This window comes from Stegastes partitus, unplaced genomic scaffold, assembly GCF_000690725.1.
Source record: "Stegastes partitus isolate 25-593 unplaced genomic scaffold, Stegastes_partitus-1.0.2 Scaffold889, whole genome shotgun sequence".
Classification (NCBI taxonomy): domain Eukaryota; kingdom Metazoa; phylum Chordata; class Actinopteri; family Pomacentridae; genus Stegastes; species Stegastes partitus.
The window spans coordinates 139,131-156,549 of NW_007578620.1; the positions used below are offsets into that span (position 1 = coordinate 139,131).

Genomic DNA, 17,419 nt, shown 5'->3' on the forward strand with positions numbered 1-17,419 from the left:
AAACAAACAAACAAAAAAAACCCCACAAAAATATAACACACCCTTCATTCAGCCTTTCATAGGTTTTCATTTTAGTTTAATCCAACAGGTTGATACTGTGTATGTAGTTTTTTTGTTCTTTTAATTCTGTGTTTTAGTTTGTTAATGTCTGTTATGTTTTATGTGCTGAGGTTTATTGCATACATACAGTACAAACCAGATAAAGTCACCTTAAGTTGTGACATGCGGAAAGTTGCTTCATGTCGACGCGCGTTTCAAGTCGGACCGTGAAGTTGGACGCACCACTGTGGACGGATGTTTTTGGCGAACGGACAGCGCTGGATGCATGAGGATTTATTAGTGTATTTGTAAATCTTGCGTCAGTCGTGACCGCTAAAAGTCAACCGAAACAGTGAGAAAACAAGCTAAAATAATTCGTCTGCCGCTAAATTCGGACTAACGTGAAACACAAAAAGTGATTTATGGAAGCTGTGGTGACGCAGTAAGAGCTAAAAAGTCCAGTTTTCCCCTAAAACTATGATTAGTATGTTGCGACATTTTTAATTTTGCACACTAAACGGTTTTTATGTGACATTTAGTCAACGTAACTTCTAAGCTAACTTAGACAACAAGTGTTTGTTAGCGGCTAACTGCAGTAAATGGTTGTTTACGTGGAGCTACAGGAGAAGTCTGTCTGAACATGGAATACGTCAGGACTTTAAAACCCTTGTTGAGCATCCCCCACCGGTGGATACCTGTCAGGTGTATCCAGCCCAGGTACTGTTCTAAGTCAGCTGTCACTTCAACAGAGAGGAGGACAACTGTAGGCAAGTTCAAGAGTCAGATATCCTCTGGTCCAAGCTTTCAGGATTTCATCAAAGGAGTTAATACCAATAAAAAGATCAGTTGTGATGTTGATGGAGAACTTTCACACAGACATGAGTATCTTCCTGAAGACCTGGAGATGGGAAACTCACGGAAAGGTGAGTCTGCATGACTGAAAGGCTTCTGTAAATGAATTGGGACAATGCTAAAGTGGTGTTTTGCTTTTTCTTTTTCAGTGTATTTTGAAACCTATGGATGCCAAATGAATGTAAACGACACAGAGATAGCTTGGTCCATCCTCCAGAAGAAAGGATACCAACGCACAGTTCATTTAAATGAGGTACAGTTGACCTGTGTTTATGTTTTTGCCATTTTAATATCACGTGTTTGGAGCTCACAGTTCTTCTGTACTCGCAGGCGGACGTTGTCCTTCTGGTGACGTGCTCCATAAGGTGAGAGGATAACAAACTGGAAAGAATGGCTTTGAAAGTGTGTTTTTAAGTCTCGGACAGCTGATTTGCTCAAACTAACGGAAACAACGAAACTCTTTCTTTAACAGAGAAAAGGCCGAACAGACAATTTGGAATAGACTACAACAACTAACAGCCATGAAGAAGAAACGATTAAAGACTCAGACGCCAATGAAAATTGGGATTTTGGGTAAGTTACCTGGGAAATGTACCCACAGGGATTCAGCTTGGGTTTGTGAGGAGGGGAGATTATGTCCCGTGAGGTGGAGGATTACAGACCTCGCAGATATCGGGATGCTTTCTTAGTCGGATATAGTTCAATGAAAACTGTGCACATTGTGTTCTGTGGATGCATATTGCCCAAAGTACAAAGAAATAATTTCTTGATTGAGATGTTACAGCTGAATCTTGTCCTTTTTTGAACAAGAAGAAAAACTTAATTCCCTTCCCCTCGACCTTATTGGTGAAATTTCAGAGTCTAATGTCTCAAATTAAATTTGCCACCAAGGTTCTCATTTTTATTTGATTTCATTTGTGCACTTTCTGTACCTTTTAGTAATTTGGATGATGCAACATTTAAATGAATTGCTTTTAATTGATTCAGTAAGTAAGCACTGACATTCCTGTCACACGAAAAAAAGAAAAGATCTTGTACAGACCCAACTAAAGCTTCTACAAACTTATAGTGCATAAATGACGTTTTCTTTATTAGGCTGTTTGTGTGTTGCCTCATTTTTTGATTGTCTTAGGTGATAATTAAGCAATAATTCTACTAAATTGAATTGCATTTAAGCAGCAAAACTGAAAACTCTCACATCAAAATGAAAAAACACAGTGATTTTCTAGAGAATATTATATTTGGGCTCTTGATTAAATTAAAAATGCCCTGATGGTGCAGGACTCACCATGAGCACGGCCGCTAAGGTGCTAACGATTTAAAAACCGTGCAGTGGAAGCATTTCGGATGGGTACGATCACTATGGTACGTCAGAGGATGTAAACAGTTATTGAAGTTGCTGCTGCTGTGCCACCTGAGTAACTTGCGTGCAGCCCCTCCCTCAGTTTGGAGACAGTGTGGATCATGCTGCTGTGTGTGAAAGCTTTAAAGGAAAGAACACAATATTCTAGATTTGTTTGTTCAACGCAGTCAAATTTCAGGAGTCCTACTAGTGTGTGAACTGGTAACGTCGCCGCATACAGAGGTTTCAGAGACATATTTCTGGGTGTCCATCTGTCCAGGCTGCATGGCGGAGAGACTGAAGACGGAGCTTCTGGAGCGAGAAAAGCTGGTCGATGTCCTCGCTGGTCCCGATGCTTACCGCGACCTTCCCCGTCTCTTGACTGTCGCTGACGGAGGAATTCAGGCCAGCAACGTGCTGCTGTCTTTAGAGGAGACGTACGCCGACGTCATGCCGGTCCACCACGCTCCTCGGGGATACAGCGCTTTTGTGTACGTTGTTTATTCACCCTCCAGACTTCTTGTAACACTACGTCTTTTTATATTGTGTCCACTGATGATTCTGTGTGCTTCCTGTGTGCCGGCAGGTCCATCATGCGAGGCTGCGACAACATGTGCAGTTACTGCATTGTTCCCTTCACCCGAGGTAGGGAGAGGAGTCGACCTGTTAGCTCCATCCTTGAGGAAGTTCGCATGCTGTCTGACCAGGTAAGTCATGACGTCAACAATCTGCTCGGTCAGTTAAAGCCCGACACTTATTTAAAACAAGTAGACATGCAGTGGTAGAATAAAATAAGCACACCAGAACCTTGTGAAGAGTTTAATAGTAAAAGGTTCCTACCATGGACTGTATATAAAAGATGGACATGATGTCACCCCTTGAGTTTGGTCATCATGTTAGTCTTTTGAAACCGGAGTTAATAGGCAAACGATGGATCCGATTGGAGAACCTCAGAACACCATAGTTAGCACCACCTTAAAACATGCTCTGCTTTATCATCTGTTTCACTCTAAACAGCACCATCATTTACAAAATGAATGTTCTATTAAAAAGTCTTCCTGTGATTGAGTCCACAGTGACAAGTAGAGTCATTTTCTCATCGACATCTATACAATGAGACTTCTTTTTGCAACCAGAGAAGTCGCCCCACTTCCGTTTTTCTTGTAGAAAGTCTGTGGCTTACTGTCATGAGCTGTAAACATGATCTATTCTGAAACAGCAAATGCTCTAGTCCTGTGTGTGTGTCTTTGTGTTGTCAGGGTGTGAAGGAGGTGACGCTGCTGGGTCAGAATGTCAACAGCTACAGGGACACGTCAGAGCAACAGTTCTGTGGCTCAGACGCGACCAGGCTCAGCCGAGGCTTTAAGACCGTCTACAGATTAAAACAGGGAGGTCTGCGCTTCTCCGACCTGCTGGACCAAGTGTCACGCATCGATCCTGATATGAGGATCAGATTCACTTCTCCTCATCCCAAGGATTTCCCCGATGAGGTACATGATGCTACACCGTGTGTTGATTTCCAGCTATCAGGTTGTAAATATAGATGTTTTCTGTCATTTTGAGACACAACTGTGGTAGTTTCTGTCAATAATTCATTCTGGCTCATTTGGCTTCCTGACCTGATCTGCAAGTTGGTGTTTGCAGGTTTTGCATCTGATTGCGGATCGAGGGAACATTTGCAAGCAGATCCACCTTCCAGCCCAGAGTGGAAGCAGCCAGGTTCTGAAAGCAATGCGCCGCGGGTGAGAAATCAGTTTCTTTTGAAATTAAATAGTCAAAGCGATTCATTTTGTAGTATCTCTAAAAATGTGAGTGTTATAATAACATGTATTTTCTCTTTATGTACAGTTACACCAGAGAGGCCTACCTTGAGCTTGTGAAAAACATTAAGCAGATCATCCCAGGTAGGCTGCAAAAATAAAGTTTGCTCTTTGATTTGTCACCTGAGCAAAGACCTTCTCAAGTTGCACAAGATAGAAGTCACTACAGAAACCACTTCTGACAGTTGATTGTCGTGTGATTTGGATGTGAGTGCATAAAAGGGAGATCTTATTTTCACATATAAGCTTCTTGACAAAATCTAGCTACTTTCTGACCTTGAAAAGCCGTTTGCATACTTCTAGCTTTTCAGTGAGCAGCTTATAGACTGGCTGAGCTGGTCTACCCAGACATGACCAAAAGAAAAGAAAACCCAAATACTACAGGAAAAAGACCTTTCTTTATGTAATCCACAGGTATCTCAGTGGAACGGGTGGTTTAAAAAGCTCAGTGCGTGTAGAAAAACATCTCATGTACACTAAGCAGGTATAGAAAATGGATGGACAGATGCACATTGACTTTTGCATCTAATGTCTAATCGCATTCAGTTCATGGCAAATTACTGGAAATCCCTCATTTGTTTAACATTAGTCATGTTTGTGTTCCAGGTGTGAGTCTCAGCAGTGACTTCATCTCAGGCTTCTGTGGCGAATCCGAGGATGACCATCAGCAGACGCTGTCTCTAATCAGGGAGGTGGGCTACAATGTGGGTTTCCTCTTTGCCTACAGCATGCGAAAGGTGAGCTGCTGTTCCACCACTAGTCTGCACTGCCTTTTAAAAAGACATCCAAGCTCAGAAATAATTGAACTTCGTCGTTTTGTTTAACCTGCCCTCTTGCGGTCGTCGTGCGTAGAAAACCCACGCCTTTCATCAGCTGCAAGATGACGTACCACCAGAGGTGAAGCAGCGCAGACTGGAGGAGTGCATCGGCGTATTTAGGGAAGAAGCCATGAAGGTCAACAGCAGCCTCATCGGCAGCACACAGCTCGTACTGGTGGAGGGAGTGAGTACTGCACACAGGAGGCACATGTGATGAAAGCCCTCTTTTTAAACATAGGATATGTAAAAGTAAAAAAGTAAAAGTCATACTCCTGTATCACTGCACCGGGTTCCTTTAACCTGTTACCGTGCAATACTGTTCAACTCTGGTTTCCATTTTTGTGCAGGAAAGTAAAAGATCTGCTGAGGACCTGTGTGGGAGAACTGACGGCAATATGAAAGTGATTTTCCCCAAAGAGGATATTGCTGTTCAGGCTGCGGAGTCCGGCTCGGCACCAATCTGTGCTGGAGACTATGTGCTTGTGAAGGTAGGCTCAAGTTCATACAGGTACAGAATAGAGCCTGACTGCTGATGTTAACTATGGATATGGATTTATCTCAAATATGTGGATGTGTGTTTATTTAATGTCAAAGACAGAGTATGTTAACAGTCTTTTAAAAACCATGTTGCTGTTGTCCTCTAAAACTGAGTAGTGATTACCGTAAATTCCGGACTATTGAGCGCGTCTGAATATAGGCTGCAACTTTAAAAAGAAAACAAGTTTTGTACATATATAACTGCAGGTGTCCATGTTGTCATAGGAGATATTTACAAAGAAAGATTGTTTTACTTTTAATTAAGTAAATGCTTTTTTCCGAACAGTGCCTGTAACACGGCTGGTTAAAAAAAACAAAAAATACGGCAGCCTACCAGGAAAAGTCATTGATCACTATCTTCATCTTCCTCCTGCTCACTACAACCACTAAAGTCGTCTTCTTCAGTGTCGGAATTAAACAGCCTCAGAATTACTTCATCACACACTTCCTCTGTATTTCTTTGTCTCTCTCAATGTCACTTTTGTCTCGAGGCAAATTCGTACAACTTAAGCCGCAGTGTTCAAAGCGTGTGAAAAAAGTAGCGGCTTATAGTCCAGAATTTACGGTAAATTAAAAACATGTTTGGAAATGTCTGTACACTCATCCCAAGATAAAACCCATGTGTTGTTGTGGCCTATCAACTGCAACATCAACGAGCCAAGATTACAGCATGAACAGGTTCCTAGCTGTCAGTGGTTATTTCAACAGTCGTCACTGTAAAGATCAATCGCTTTCTAACATTTCTGCATTCAATCGTTCATTCTTCTGGCTGCAGGTTTCATCGGCCAGCTCCCAGAGCCTGAGAGGTCGAGCCCTCAGTCACGCGTCCCTGAGAGGCTCAGCGAAGCACGGTGAGACTCGGACAGAACCACGATCCATGTACGTCGCTGATTCACTCGGGTGACACCACATGAAACAGTTATCGAGGCACCTTTCCTTACTTCTGTTGTCTGACTTCGAAAAATGCACTGAGGCTGTATTTCTTGTGGGAATTTTGCTCATATTTGTCACTTGGACTGCTGTTACCAGCTATACTGTTATTTACATTCACTACCAACTATGTGTATGTGTCTATGTACATGTTGAACTATTTATTAAAGAGGATGATATATACTTTGTTCAAACCAGCCCTCTGGTGAAAATCACTTTTATTTGCCTTGTTAACCTGTCATTATTCTTCAAATGTGGAAAAACATATCTTGAGTGATACAATAAGTCGACATTGTTGCTGAGGGGTTGCTGAGGGGTTGCTGAGGGGTTTCACCTTGAGACTGCTCAAAAAATACAGATGTAAACATGCAGGATAGGGTTTTCTGTGTCTTTATTCTTCTTAAGAAATGGCTTCTGATTGCAACTTGTATTAACATGAATTAACATGAAGTAGTGTGATCAGACTCGTAGGTGAGCCGGTGTGCTCGCGGTGCAGCAAGGAAGGAAGCATCAGTGTAGTCATTTCAAAGCAGATTATTTTCATGGTACAATCTTTCAAAGGTTTTGACACACAGATGAGTTTTTTAGGCGTTTGATTCACCCCCGTGAGGAGACTTTAATCACAGCACTGTGACGCGTTTTGTCTGAAGCGGTGGTGTTTGATTGATGCTGTGCCATTTTTATTGGCTTCTCCACACTGCCATGAAAATGTCACCAATCAGCACATTTGTAGAATCGCTCTGTGAGCCACAAAGTTGGGAACTGTGAGTGAGAATTCACCTAAAGTCAGCAGCAGAAAGTGCTGTGAAATGCTTCGTAAGGAGCATGTTCTTTCAGAAGACAGTATTGTGGTGACAGCAGCAAACCGCGTCCTGCAGTTTTTTTTTTTTCCTGCTATGACAAGACTGCAGCAACTCTGCTGCTCTCATCCACAGCTCAGGGAAGGAAAAGAATATACAGAAAACACACCATTGAGAAATCTAAGGTGATATCCAAAGCTGTAGATCTTTATTATTATCATTCTTGTTGCAGAATTTAAATTAATTTAGATGCTTCTTTAAAATTTGTGTCTGGTAGTTGTTCTCCAGCTGTGATTGTGCTTTTATTGCGGCATACCCAAGTGCAGAAGACAATCCTCTGGAATGCAGTTCAGCCTGTGAACTGAACATCTGTCCCAATCAGCATGTAGTCCTAAAAAAGATATAGTTAACAGCTTTGAGGTTATGAATTCTGTTCACCAGTTAGACATTCAAGATGTTTTCTACAAAGTTCTAAACGCCACATTACGTCTCATGACGTCATATAAGAAATACAACAAGCTCACAAATACGCTGTTTCATAGAAAATATCAAGCCTCTGACCTTTAGGACTTGAAGCTGGGTGTTCACAAGCTTCGTCTTTCCAAATGTAGGGAGGGGGTGTCCTTTACCAAGTTGAGCTATGAAGTAAAATTCATACCGTTAGATCAGATGGTCACAACAGCACAGTGATATTTACCAGCAGTGTTCGTATATAAAAGCTCAAAATGCTTTACATAAAACAGAAATTATGAAACAGACAAACATGGAAAAACATAATAACTACAAAACATTTAACAATCCAATTACAATAAAATCAAAAGATAATACAGTGGTCCTCATATTTATTCAGACCCTTCTATTAAAGAAAAGGCAAAATTCACAATAGTCACTAAAATAACTAGAAACAGAAAAAAGTAATAATAAATGAAAATTTGCTGAATTATAATTTAGTGAAATAAGACATTGCTTTTGAATTCTGGTTGAAAAGAATAATTCAAAACAAACAAAATTGTCCCGAACAAATTAGAGCACTTTGCTGATGAGCAGTGAATCTAAATATCTGTCAACAGGTGTAGAAGTCTGACTGAGAGTTACAGAAAACACTTGACTGCAGTGATTGGCTCAAAGGGTTGGTCAATAAAATATTAGTTTACGGGTCCCATCATGCTTGTTTTTTATATTTCTGTTGAACCACAATTCCAAAGCAATGTCATGATTTTCATTACATGTGTGTTTATTGTTACTTTTGTCAAGTTCACCTTATTTCAGTGACAGCTGTTTTTTTCCTTCTTTAATAGGAGGGTATGAATACATTTGAGGACGACTGTATGTCAACTCTACAAAACACAAAGCTTCCTAAAACCAAATGTTGCAATTCTAAAAGCTGTAATGTGTTAAATAGTTAAAAGCCAAATTTCCTTTTTATCTCAGGACCTCAGACAATCATCAGACTATAGTTATCATCAGCTTGCAGATGGAAGAATCTGCAATATATCTCATAACCTTAATCAATGTAGAACTTGGTATATAACAGAATTTTATAATCAGCCCTAAGAGATACAAGAAGCAAGCGCAGATGACCCAAACTCACTGGTGTGGTCCTTGTATTTCACCTAAATAAAGAAATGCACTTACAGAAGTGAAAAGTCCGACTCACCATTCAGTTTCGGTATCACCACCACTTTGAGGACCATTTGGAACATGTTGTCCAGAGGTTTGAACTGTAGGATAGGGTTAGGGTTGGTTTACTAAGTCGTCGCTGATGGTGGACACAGTGGTGTGTGTTAAAATGCAGCTTCTCACCTGAAAGTCTCCTACGTAACTTGTGGCCAGGGTCAGATTGATTCTGCGCAAATTGGGCAAAATTAGAACGTGATGTTAGTCTGAACAAAGACCTTTTGGCTCCATTTGTGTCTGTTTTTTTTAGTAACTCACTTGTTGAGGGCGACGTCTCCAGCCAGGCTCATTCCACTAACAAACACATGGGCGCTGACGCTGGTCTCCTGTCAGGACAACAGTGGCAAAAACAAGAGTGTTTTTCTAAATGACACAGGGTCTTAAAATAATAATTTTGTCATTCTTTCAACTGTGTAACCTACCAAGTTTAGAACAAAAAGAGGGGCAAGTGTGGCGTTGGGTTGGATAGCGTAGGCTGTCACTGTGGCGGTGGCCTGAACCGTCACGTTGTTGGGTTGAAAAGTAATGATGGGATCTTTCACTGTCTTCACCAACAGTTTCATCATCAGACCTGGAAATTGCTTCGCAATCTTGAAAAACAAAAAAACAAGACATGCATAGTAATACTAATTGTGTACAAACTAGGACAAGTGTCAACGCTTCTAAAATGAGTTTAACACATTGTCACCTGTGGGATGAAGATTCCAAATGTTTTGGTGTTGAGTCGGAAAGGAGAGCCTTGTGGGATCTGTTGTGACAGAGAAGGACGGATCAGCGTGACGCTATGGAAGCAGGTTGCGTTAGAGCAGAGGTTCTCAAACTGTTTGAGCCACAACCTCCAAGATAACAGAAGTTTGTGTTCGTGACCCCCCAATTTGAATTTTTAATATAGCATGAGTAATAACTTTTTTGTTCATGCATTACTGTTAAAAATTAATTTGTTAATGCCACAGATTCATCTCTTTACATTCACATGTACATGAATGAATTATTTGAATTTATTTCGAACAAATGAAAGGGAAAAAATATATATATAAAAAAAAGAAAATAATTTTAAAAATAGCAAAAAAGAATAATAATATCGCATAATTAAATCATAATATTAACAAGTTCAAAAAAGAAGTGGGAATAATACAAATTTATTTGATAAATGTAGGCTTCATTATTATTTTTTTCCTTTTTTCCTTTTTTTCTTTTTTACAATGATCTGAGATTATCTTGGGACCCCCATGAGGGTCCCGACCCCCAGTTTGGGAACCACTGTGTTAGCGTGTTAGGAGGAGGCGGCGTACCATGTCGTCGGTGATGTACAGGCTGAGGGCTCCTGCTTTGTTATAGACGAAGGCTGCAGAGTTGGCGGTGAAGACAGACACGCCGATGTACAACATTCTGTCGATCTGGGGCGGCAGGGAAAAGTCTGCAGGGGAGAACGGAGGCTCCTGGTGCTTCCCAATGTTGTAAAATTCCCCCTAAAAGCCAACAGACGCACATTAAAATATGTGATGACAGTTTCTAACAAAACTGCATCTTCAGCTATGTGTATAGTGATGCACATTTCGTCACCTTCAAGCTGAGCTCCACAGAGGAGTTTGAAATGGTGGGCGACGACACCATGGAGTATTCGATCTCTGCATACTGGTCCACCTTGGCAAGGACTAGAGCAAAACGGAAAGTCACTTACACGCTCAACACCAGCCGAGTTTAAAGAATGGCCGACAGTACGGGATGTTTTACCGTTGAGAGTTTTCAACTGAGGGTTTAAATCAGACACTGCTTCGGTCACCAGAGGGCAGATCTGCAACAACAAAGAACAGAACAACACTATTTCTAGACTCCAAAAAAGAAGTACACAATGATTTCTGACCTGATGAAAAGTGGATATGGAGCATTTTAGAATCAATCAACAGTCGTGCCTTCACTTAAATGCATATTTTATCCACAACTTCTGCTGCTTTGTCCATAATTTCTAACTTTGTTTTAAGAATATCAAAATTAGGCAAAAGAGCACCGTACTGACAGAGGAAGGTTTGCTCCTTGAATATGTAATATGTATGAAAATGTTCATATCACATTTGGGTGTGGTGTCATTGGGAACTTGAGCCCTCCTGTGTTTAAAGTCTGACAGTTACTTTGCTGGTGTTTCAGAACAAACTTGTCAATCTGAGAGAAATTTGGAGGAAATCCAGAGGGCTCACGAAGGCTTTTGCAAATTATGCCACATGCACACTTTAAAAATCCCATTTTGTGCTTGTTGAATTGACCGTGCGGAATCTCCTGTACACAACTGATTTCATCCCAATTGACCAATTTGTTGCACAGGGGAAAAAGAAAAATTCCATCCATCCATCCATCCATCCATCCATCCATCGTCTTCCGCTTATCTGGGGTCGGGTCGCGGGGGCAGCAGGTGGAGCAGGTCGTCCCAGACCTCCCTCCCCCCGACGACGCTTTCCAGCTCTGCCTGGGGGATCCCGAGGTGTTCCCAGGCCAGCCGAGAGATATAATCTCTCCAGCGGGTCCTGGGTCTGCCCCGGGTTCTCCAGGTGGACGTGTTCGGAAAACCTCCAGAAGAAGCCTCCCTGGAGGCATCCGAAACAGATGTCCATACCATCTCAACTGGCTCCTTTCGACGCAAAGGAGCAGCGGCTCTACTCCGAGCTCCCTCCGGATGTCCAAGCTCCTCACCCTATCTCTAAGGCTGAGCCCAGCCACCCTGCGGAGGAAGCTCATTTCGGCCGCTTGTATCCGCGACCTCGTTCTTTCGGTCATGACCCAAAGCTCGTGACCATAGGGGAGGGTTGGGATGAAGATGGACTGGTAAATCAAGAGCTTTGCCTTGTGGCTCAGCTCTCTCTTCACCACGACGGTTATCCCTTACCAGATCAGTCCTTTAGTTTTACTCCTTTCTCTGTCTTCCCCCTGTTTAAAGGGGGCGATCCCTCAGTACTGAATAATTACCGTCCCATCTCCAAACTGTCTGTCTTGGCCAAGGTTCAGGAACAACTCATCAGTAATCAACTCAAGGAATTTCTTAACAGCAACAATAATTTATCTGTCTATCAATCTGGTTTTAGGAAATCACACAGTACAACTACTGCAGCTTTAAAAGTAATACATGACTTCATTGACTCTCTTGACAGTAAGCATCACTGTGCAGCTCTTTTCATTGACCTATCCAAAGCCTTTGATACAGTTGATCATACGCTTCTAAAACTAAGACTTCTCAGAATCGAACTTTCTCCACATTCCGTCAACTGGTTTGACAACTATCTCTCACATAGAACTCAGTGTGTACAAGCAAACAGACTCACCTCCAGCAGTTTAGAAATGACCAAGGGCGTTCTACAGGGGTCGGTTCGAGGACCACTCCTCTTTATCATATACATAAACAATATTACTGATAATGTTTCCAATGCCAATTTTCATTTTTATGCAGATGACACAGTGATATACACCTCAGCATCCACACCAGAACCGGCTATATCCCAGCTGCAAACTACTTTTAATATCGTCCAGTCAAATGTCTTTGACTTAAAACATGTTTTAAATTCAAGCATAACCAAATTCATGTTGTTTTCAAATTCCAAGTCAAAACCACTGAACCTGCCTGCAATCACCTCTTCTCAGGGTGTGCAGATCGAAACAGTGTCTCAGTATAAATACCTTGGAATTCTAATCGATGACTGTCTCTCCTTCACACCTCACATCCAGCAGCTGGCAAAGAGACTAAAATTGAAACTGGATTTTTACTTTAGAAGCAAGTCTTGCCTGTCCTTTGAGGCCAAAAAGAGACTTATTGCCGCCACTTTTATGTCCACTTTTATGTTGGACTATGGTGACACGGTATATATGAATGCTTCTGCTTGAAGCCTGAGTGTTTTAGATTCAGTGTATCACCGTGCTGTAAGGTTTATCACCAATTTTAAGTCTTTTCCTCATCATTGTTTGTTGTACTCTCGTGTTGGATGGTCAGATTTGTACACAAAGGAAGAAACACTGGCATATTTTAATTTGTAAATGTATTTTAGGCTTGCTTCCTAGCTATTTACAGGTTTTGAAAGAATGTGACCCCACTGAGTAGGGGTGGCTGTGAGAGGGTTGTATAAGGCTGGTTTGCCCTCACCTGTTTCTGCAGTTCCTTACGCGCTTTGTTTTCTAATACGTCTTTAATGAGATTGTACAGCCAGCTGAAAAAAACCACAGGAATCAAATGAGCGTGCAAAATGTCAAGCAGGACAAGTCAAGCTGGGGAAAAACTTGCGCTTACATGGGTTTGACAGTAAGGCCCAGCAGGTGTTTCTCTTACCTGGCTCCACCATGGAACTTGATTGTCAAGCTGCCAACAGTGGCTCCGCAACTGACAGTGCTGACCGCTGGCCGACCCGTCTCATCACTCTTGATGGCGATGTCTGTCGTGATTGTGAGTTTGTTCACATTCAGATCAAAAGAGCCGCTGTTCTTCCTGTTGAGAGACAAATGAGTCGCTGCTGTAGCCAAGATTTTTAAAAGTAAATGCACTGTGTAAGGAAGAGGTCTTTTCTCACTCACATATAATGCAAATACTTGATCTTCCAGTTTCCATGCAGGCTGATGAATGTGTTGCTAATAGACAGTCTAACTGCAGAACCTGGCACCAGATCCACTTCAGTCTTTGGTAATCCAATGTTGACTATTTGCATACTGGAAGAAGCAAAAGCAAGGGCAGTCAGTAATCCAGTTTCCAACCGAACTTAATGCTGTGTTGTATAAACCGGTGCCTTACTTTGACAATCTGTACTTGACCACGCCAATGTGCAACACCTTCCATGACCCTGAAATGTCGGGGATTTTGATGGATTTGAGTTTCTGCTGCAGGGCGGCAATGCTCTGTGATTTACCTACCGGGGGCAAGAAAATTCAATGATGAAACTCGGCGCTGTCACATGACCACACACACACATACACACACGTATGACTTGAAACTGAAAGAGGATACTTACCATATTCAAGGCCTTTTTCTGTAAGCTTGATCTTTAGTCCAGGTTTGGTGCTTAAGGTCGCAGGGACTAGAGCCAGCAGCAGAGCCAGCCAGCACCTCAGGTACATCTTGACTTCTGGGAGATAAAGGACAAGATCATCAGCAAAATGCTCATATTTCTGTGAAAACTACATCATAACACAGGCCGGAGTCTACTGTTTTGCTGTTTTCTTGGAAACCAATAAATCAAGGCTTTCCTTTTTAGAGTATGTTCAATAGAGGTTATTTTTTTCAAAGTCATGATTTACTGATGAATACACAAATCTATATAAATGAATAAATACAACAGTGTAAAAAATCTGTGTTTAAAATCCTGCGTCAGAAAAAGTAGGTAATAATAATAATAACTTTGTGTAGCACCTTTAAGAACAACAATTCACAAAGTGCTTTGATAGGAAGAACATAAAATATCAGGTAGGACAGGGTAAACACAGGTAAAAACAAAATAATAAACAAAAGTGCATGTGAATACACACTGTAAAAAATGAAAATGTACAGAATAGATGGCTAGTTAAAAGCTGGTTAAAAGAGAAGCTGAAGAGGAAATCAATGATAAAAATAGATTAAGATCAGGGGGATAAAAGGAAGGACTACAAGCTGTAAAAAGTTTAAAATGGTTAAAAGGGCAGAGACTGATAAAAGAGAAATAAAAGAGAACTTTACTTGAAGGCGAGTCTATGAAATTGGGTTTTAAGAAGTGATTTAAAAGAAGTTACTGATTCAATGAGCTTTATCTCTTCAGGCAGGTCGTTCCAAAGCCGAGGGGCCTTGACAGAGAAGAACCGGAGTAGAATAGTGGGAGTGTCTCAAAATAGTACTTGAGTTGTTGTGTACGTTTACTTTGGGTTGGACGAGGGATTTAGTTGAGGCCTGTGAAAGAGCCGACTGTTACTGCTGCACATATCACATGACTAAGTCAGCAGGCGAGCTGGAGTTTTATTAAATTAGGCTGAGATTCAAGGCCTAGTCCACAGTTTTTGTCCGCTTTGAATATGAATTTTTGAATCGGTATAGACATGTTGCAGGCTTTACGAATGAAAAAAGCACTTTGTGGAAAGTCCACAAGTCTGGGTTTTTCAAGGTATACGTGTAACACCTCATTTTAAACACACACGTATGGCTTTAAATTCTAAGCTGTTACATGCTTTTTGCCCACAATCAAGAGCTCCATCAGCTGAGAGTGAAACAGTCTAACCAGTTCTATCTTTTTTCTTTTGCAGGCAATGTTCCTTGAACTCTAGTCCAACAACATTGAATCTAAGACACTGGAGGTTTGCGAGTGATGTGCCGGGAGGGAGAAGGTGAGCTATTTTCAGTTCCTTCAGAAACTACATCCAAAACTTAGTGTAACAGAAAATGTTCTGCAGAAACAAACCATAATGAACCATGAAACCAAAAACATTTGTTATCGCTGTCTTCGTTTTTGATAAAAAGTATCTACTGTATGTTTCATCTAAATGTAAATCCCAAATCCCAAAACACATCAACGCTGCAACAAATATGAATCACATCTGTCTTAACTTGGGTTCCTAGTTGAGTCAGTACTATTATTAATATTTTATTACACAAATAAACAAATCAGAATAAATGGGATGATTAAGAGCAGGAATCTGCATTTGTTAGAAACAGCTTCAGACATTACACTTCATTTTAAGTTAAACACTTTCTGAGGTTGTCATTGTTAGATCTCTACAAAATGTCATCATCTAAATCGAGCACAGCTCACTCTTACCTGAACCGGTATGTCAGGAACCGACGATCTCTCCTGGTGCACTGGTGTGACTGCTCATAAAACAGAGTAAAAGAGGAAGAGAGGCACATGGCCTGTAATTCACTTACTGATTCAGGATCTGAGCTGTGCGAGGGGGACTTACCCAGTGCCATGAAGCAAGCTTGGAGTTTGACATGTCTATCGACTGAATCCCGCTCTGCTCTCTTGCAATTTTTTTCAAAAGTTACAGGAGACCAACAGTGGTGAAGAAATTACTTATCTGAGTTTTGTTTGCATAACGACAGACTGAAACCTAAAGTATTAGATTATTTGTCTCTGTCTGTGCTACTGCTGAGATATCTGTTTTCTAGTTCCTTATGTGAACTTCCAGTCAAGTGTCACACAATAAAGTAAGCACACATACCTGAAACCGGTTCCTCAAACAAGAGTTCAAGCCTCAATCACAAGCGGCCGTACGGGCTCCTATGGCCTGTCTGGGTCCAAATTACGTGCAGAATGGCATGTGCCACGCAAGTCCGTCTTGCAGGTCGCAGACAGCGCTTAGGTAGCTCAGTGAAGCTGACCCCCCACCCACATAAAAGATCCAAGCAAACAGGCTGAGTGGTTAGTGCTTCGTTTGTACCGTTAAAATTTTGGTTTGTGCTGCTATAGTTTCTGAGATATTACACGTTTTATTTACAGACGATCAGTTAATCCAAATCGATTATGTCTGTGGTCTGTGCCATAGACATCAACGCCACTATCTGTGGCAATGGCGTACACCTTTTTGGTCTGTATCATCCCTCATTTAGTAGATGTATCAATGCAGGTTTAAAGCAGCACTTTCAAATCTGTCACTGTCTTCTGTTGATGCGGTGAAGCTTTCGATTATCTTTGAGTGTGGTGACTATATATTTTCAGTGACAAACCTGTTTTATAAACTTTGAACATGATGACACGGGCCTTTACTCCCGATGTTGAACTTTGTTGATTGGCCAACAGCTACTATGCTGTTAATACATTACATGTAATGTATATCGGTTCCAAATATCAGTTATCGGCTGATTTCAGGTATTGAAATCAGCCGATATTTCAGGTATTGAAATCAGCCCTAAAAAAACAAAACAAAAACCCATAGCGATCGATCCCTAATCACCACTGTACCCATTCGTTCTTTCAAGCCATTGCCATACATTGGCATCTCTGCATTAAATTACCATAATTTGGTTTCATGATCCCCAAGTTAAGAGTTATTTTATCACATTCATAAGTTGGTAACTCTGGCTAGTTATTAAAAACAGCACTGACACTACTTTATTATTCTCTTACTGTCAACAAATCTAATGAGTATTTGATGTGATCCACTGGTGTGTTTTAACATTTTTTGGACAACAATGAAGCTCTATGGCAGGAACAAGATAATGAATACAGAGACAATGGATCTTTCATACAATTTCTTGAGAGTAAAGGGTCTATCACTTACTTTGTCACCTACTTGGTAGAGCAACATCTACTTTGGAAAGGGTTCATCTCAAATCTGACATTTGTTAAAAATGTATTGCAGTTTTTAAGACAGTCTGTCTATTGGAGCTTGCTGATTGCTGGAGCTTGTTGTCTTCACTGTTGCCAGGACTTTGTGTTTCTCCCAAAGCCAGAAGATCAGCATCCACTCTGGGCCCCCTGCCTGACCTATCAGGTACTTGGAGTCAGGGGAGAAAGCCATGCATACAAACTCTTGAACCAGCATATCTCCTGCAGTCAGAACTTTCCTCTTTCTGCCCTGCTCATGCTGCAGGTCCAACACGGTGATGGAGGCCTTCTCTCCACACTCTGACACTGCCAGGTAACGCCGGTTGGAACTCATGGCCAGAGCACG

The 17,419-nt window shown here is 41.3% G+C and overlaps 2 protein-coding genes across 8 annotated transcripts in view; one reads left to right on the plus strand and one right to left on the minus strand.

The window, feature by feature from the left end:
• Positions 1–297: 297 nt before the first annotated feature.
• cdk5rap1 (CDK5 regulatory subunit associated protein 1) lies at positions 298–6,709 on the plus strand. The gene is made up of 13 exons (XM_008293510.1): positions 298–962; positions 1,041–1,144; positions 1,222–1,256; positions 1,364–1,464; positions 2,514–2,724; positions 2,820–2,940; positions 3,493–3,723; positions 3,878–3,975; positions 4,082–4,137; positions 4,660–4,790; positions 4,906–5,055; positions 5,219–5,359; positions 6,184–6,709. Exons 1-13 carry the CDS (start codon positions 680–682, stop codon positions 6,310–6,312), a joined length of 1,791 nt encoding a protein of 596 aa, XP_008291732.1. The 5' UTR covers positions 298–679; the 3' UTR covers positions 6,313–6,709.
• The window catches only part of LOC103365927 (bactericidal permeability-increasing protein-like), a 13,231-nt gene continuing 2,164 nt past the window's right edge, over positions 6,353–17,419 (minus strand). The window contains exons 1-16 of one of the 7 annotated variants that reach the window (XM_008293505.1): positions 15,565–15,646; positions 13,795–13,908; positions 13,578–13,692; positions 13,364–13,495; positions 13,122–13,277; positions 12,939–13,002; positions 10,550–10,610; positions 10,379–10,470; positions 10,108–10,284; positions 9,504–9,563; positions 9,238–9,405; positions 9,074–9,141; positions 8,942–8,984; positions 8,796–8,859; positions 7,700–7,776; positions 7,320–7,529 (exon numbers count right to left, since the gene is read on the minus strand). In XM_008293505.1, coding sequence (XP_008291727.1) covers positions 7,488–7,529; positions 7,700–7,776; positions 8,796–8,859; positions 8,942–8,984; positions 9,074–9,141; positions 9,238–9,405; positions 9,504–9,563; positions 10,108–10,284; positions 10,379–10,470; positions 10,550–10,610; positions 12,939–13,002; positions 13,122–13,277; positions 13,364–13,495; positions 13,578–13,692; positions 13,795–13,900 — 1,425 coding nt within the window. In that variant the 5' untranslated portion in view covers positions 13,901–13,908; positions 15,565–15,646 and the 3' untranslated portion in view covers positions 7,320–7,487. Of the gene's footprint in view, positions 6,402–7,319; positions 7,530–7,699; positions 7,777–8,795; positions 8,860–8,941; positions 8,985–9,073; positions 9,142–9,237; positions 9,406–9,503; positions 9,564–10,107; positions 10,285–10,378; positions 10,471–10,549; positions 10,611–12,938; positions 13,003–13,121; positions 13,278–13,363; positions 13,496–13,577; positions 13,693–13,794; positions 13,909–15,564; positions 15,647–17,419 lie in introns of those variants that run through there. The other 6 variants (XM_008293508.1, XM_008293507.1, XM_008293509.1 and 3 more) reach the window with 6 other exon arrangements.

Coding starts and splice junctions, on each gene's coding strand:
- cdk5rap1 (XM_008293510.1), top strand. CDS start 680: ATGGAATACGTCAGGACTTTAAAACCCTTGTTGAGCATCCCCCACCGG. Junction 3,724..3,877: donor CCAAGGATTTCCCCGATGAG/GTACATGATGCT, acceptor TGGTGTTTGCAG/GTTTTGCATCTGATTGCGGA. Junction 5,056..5,218: donor AGCTCGTACTGGTGGAGGGA/GTGAGTACTGCA, acceptor ATTTTTGTGCAG/GAAAGTAAAAGATCTGCTGA.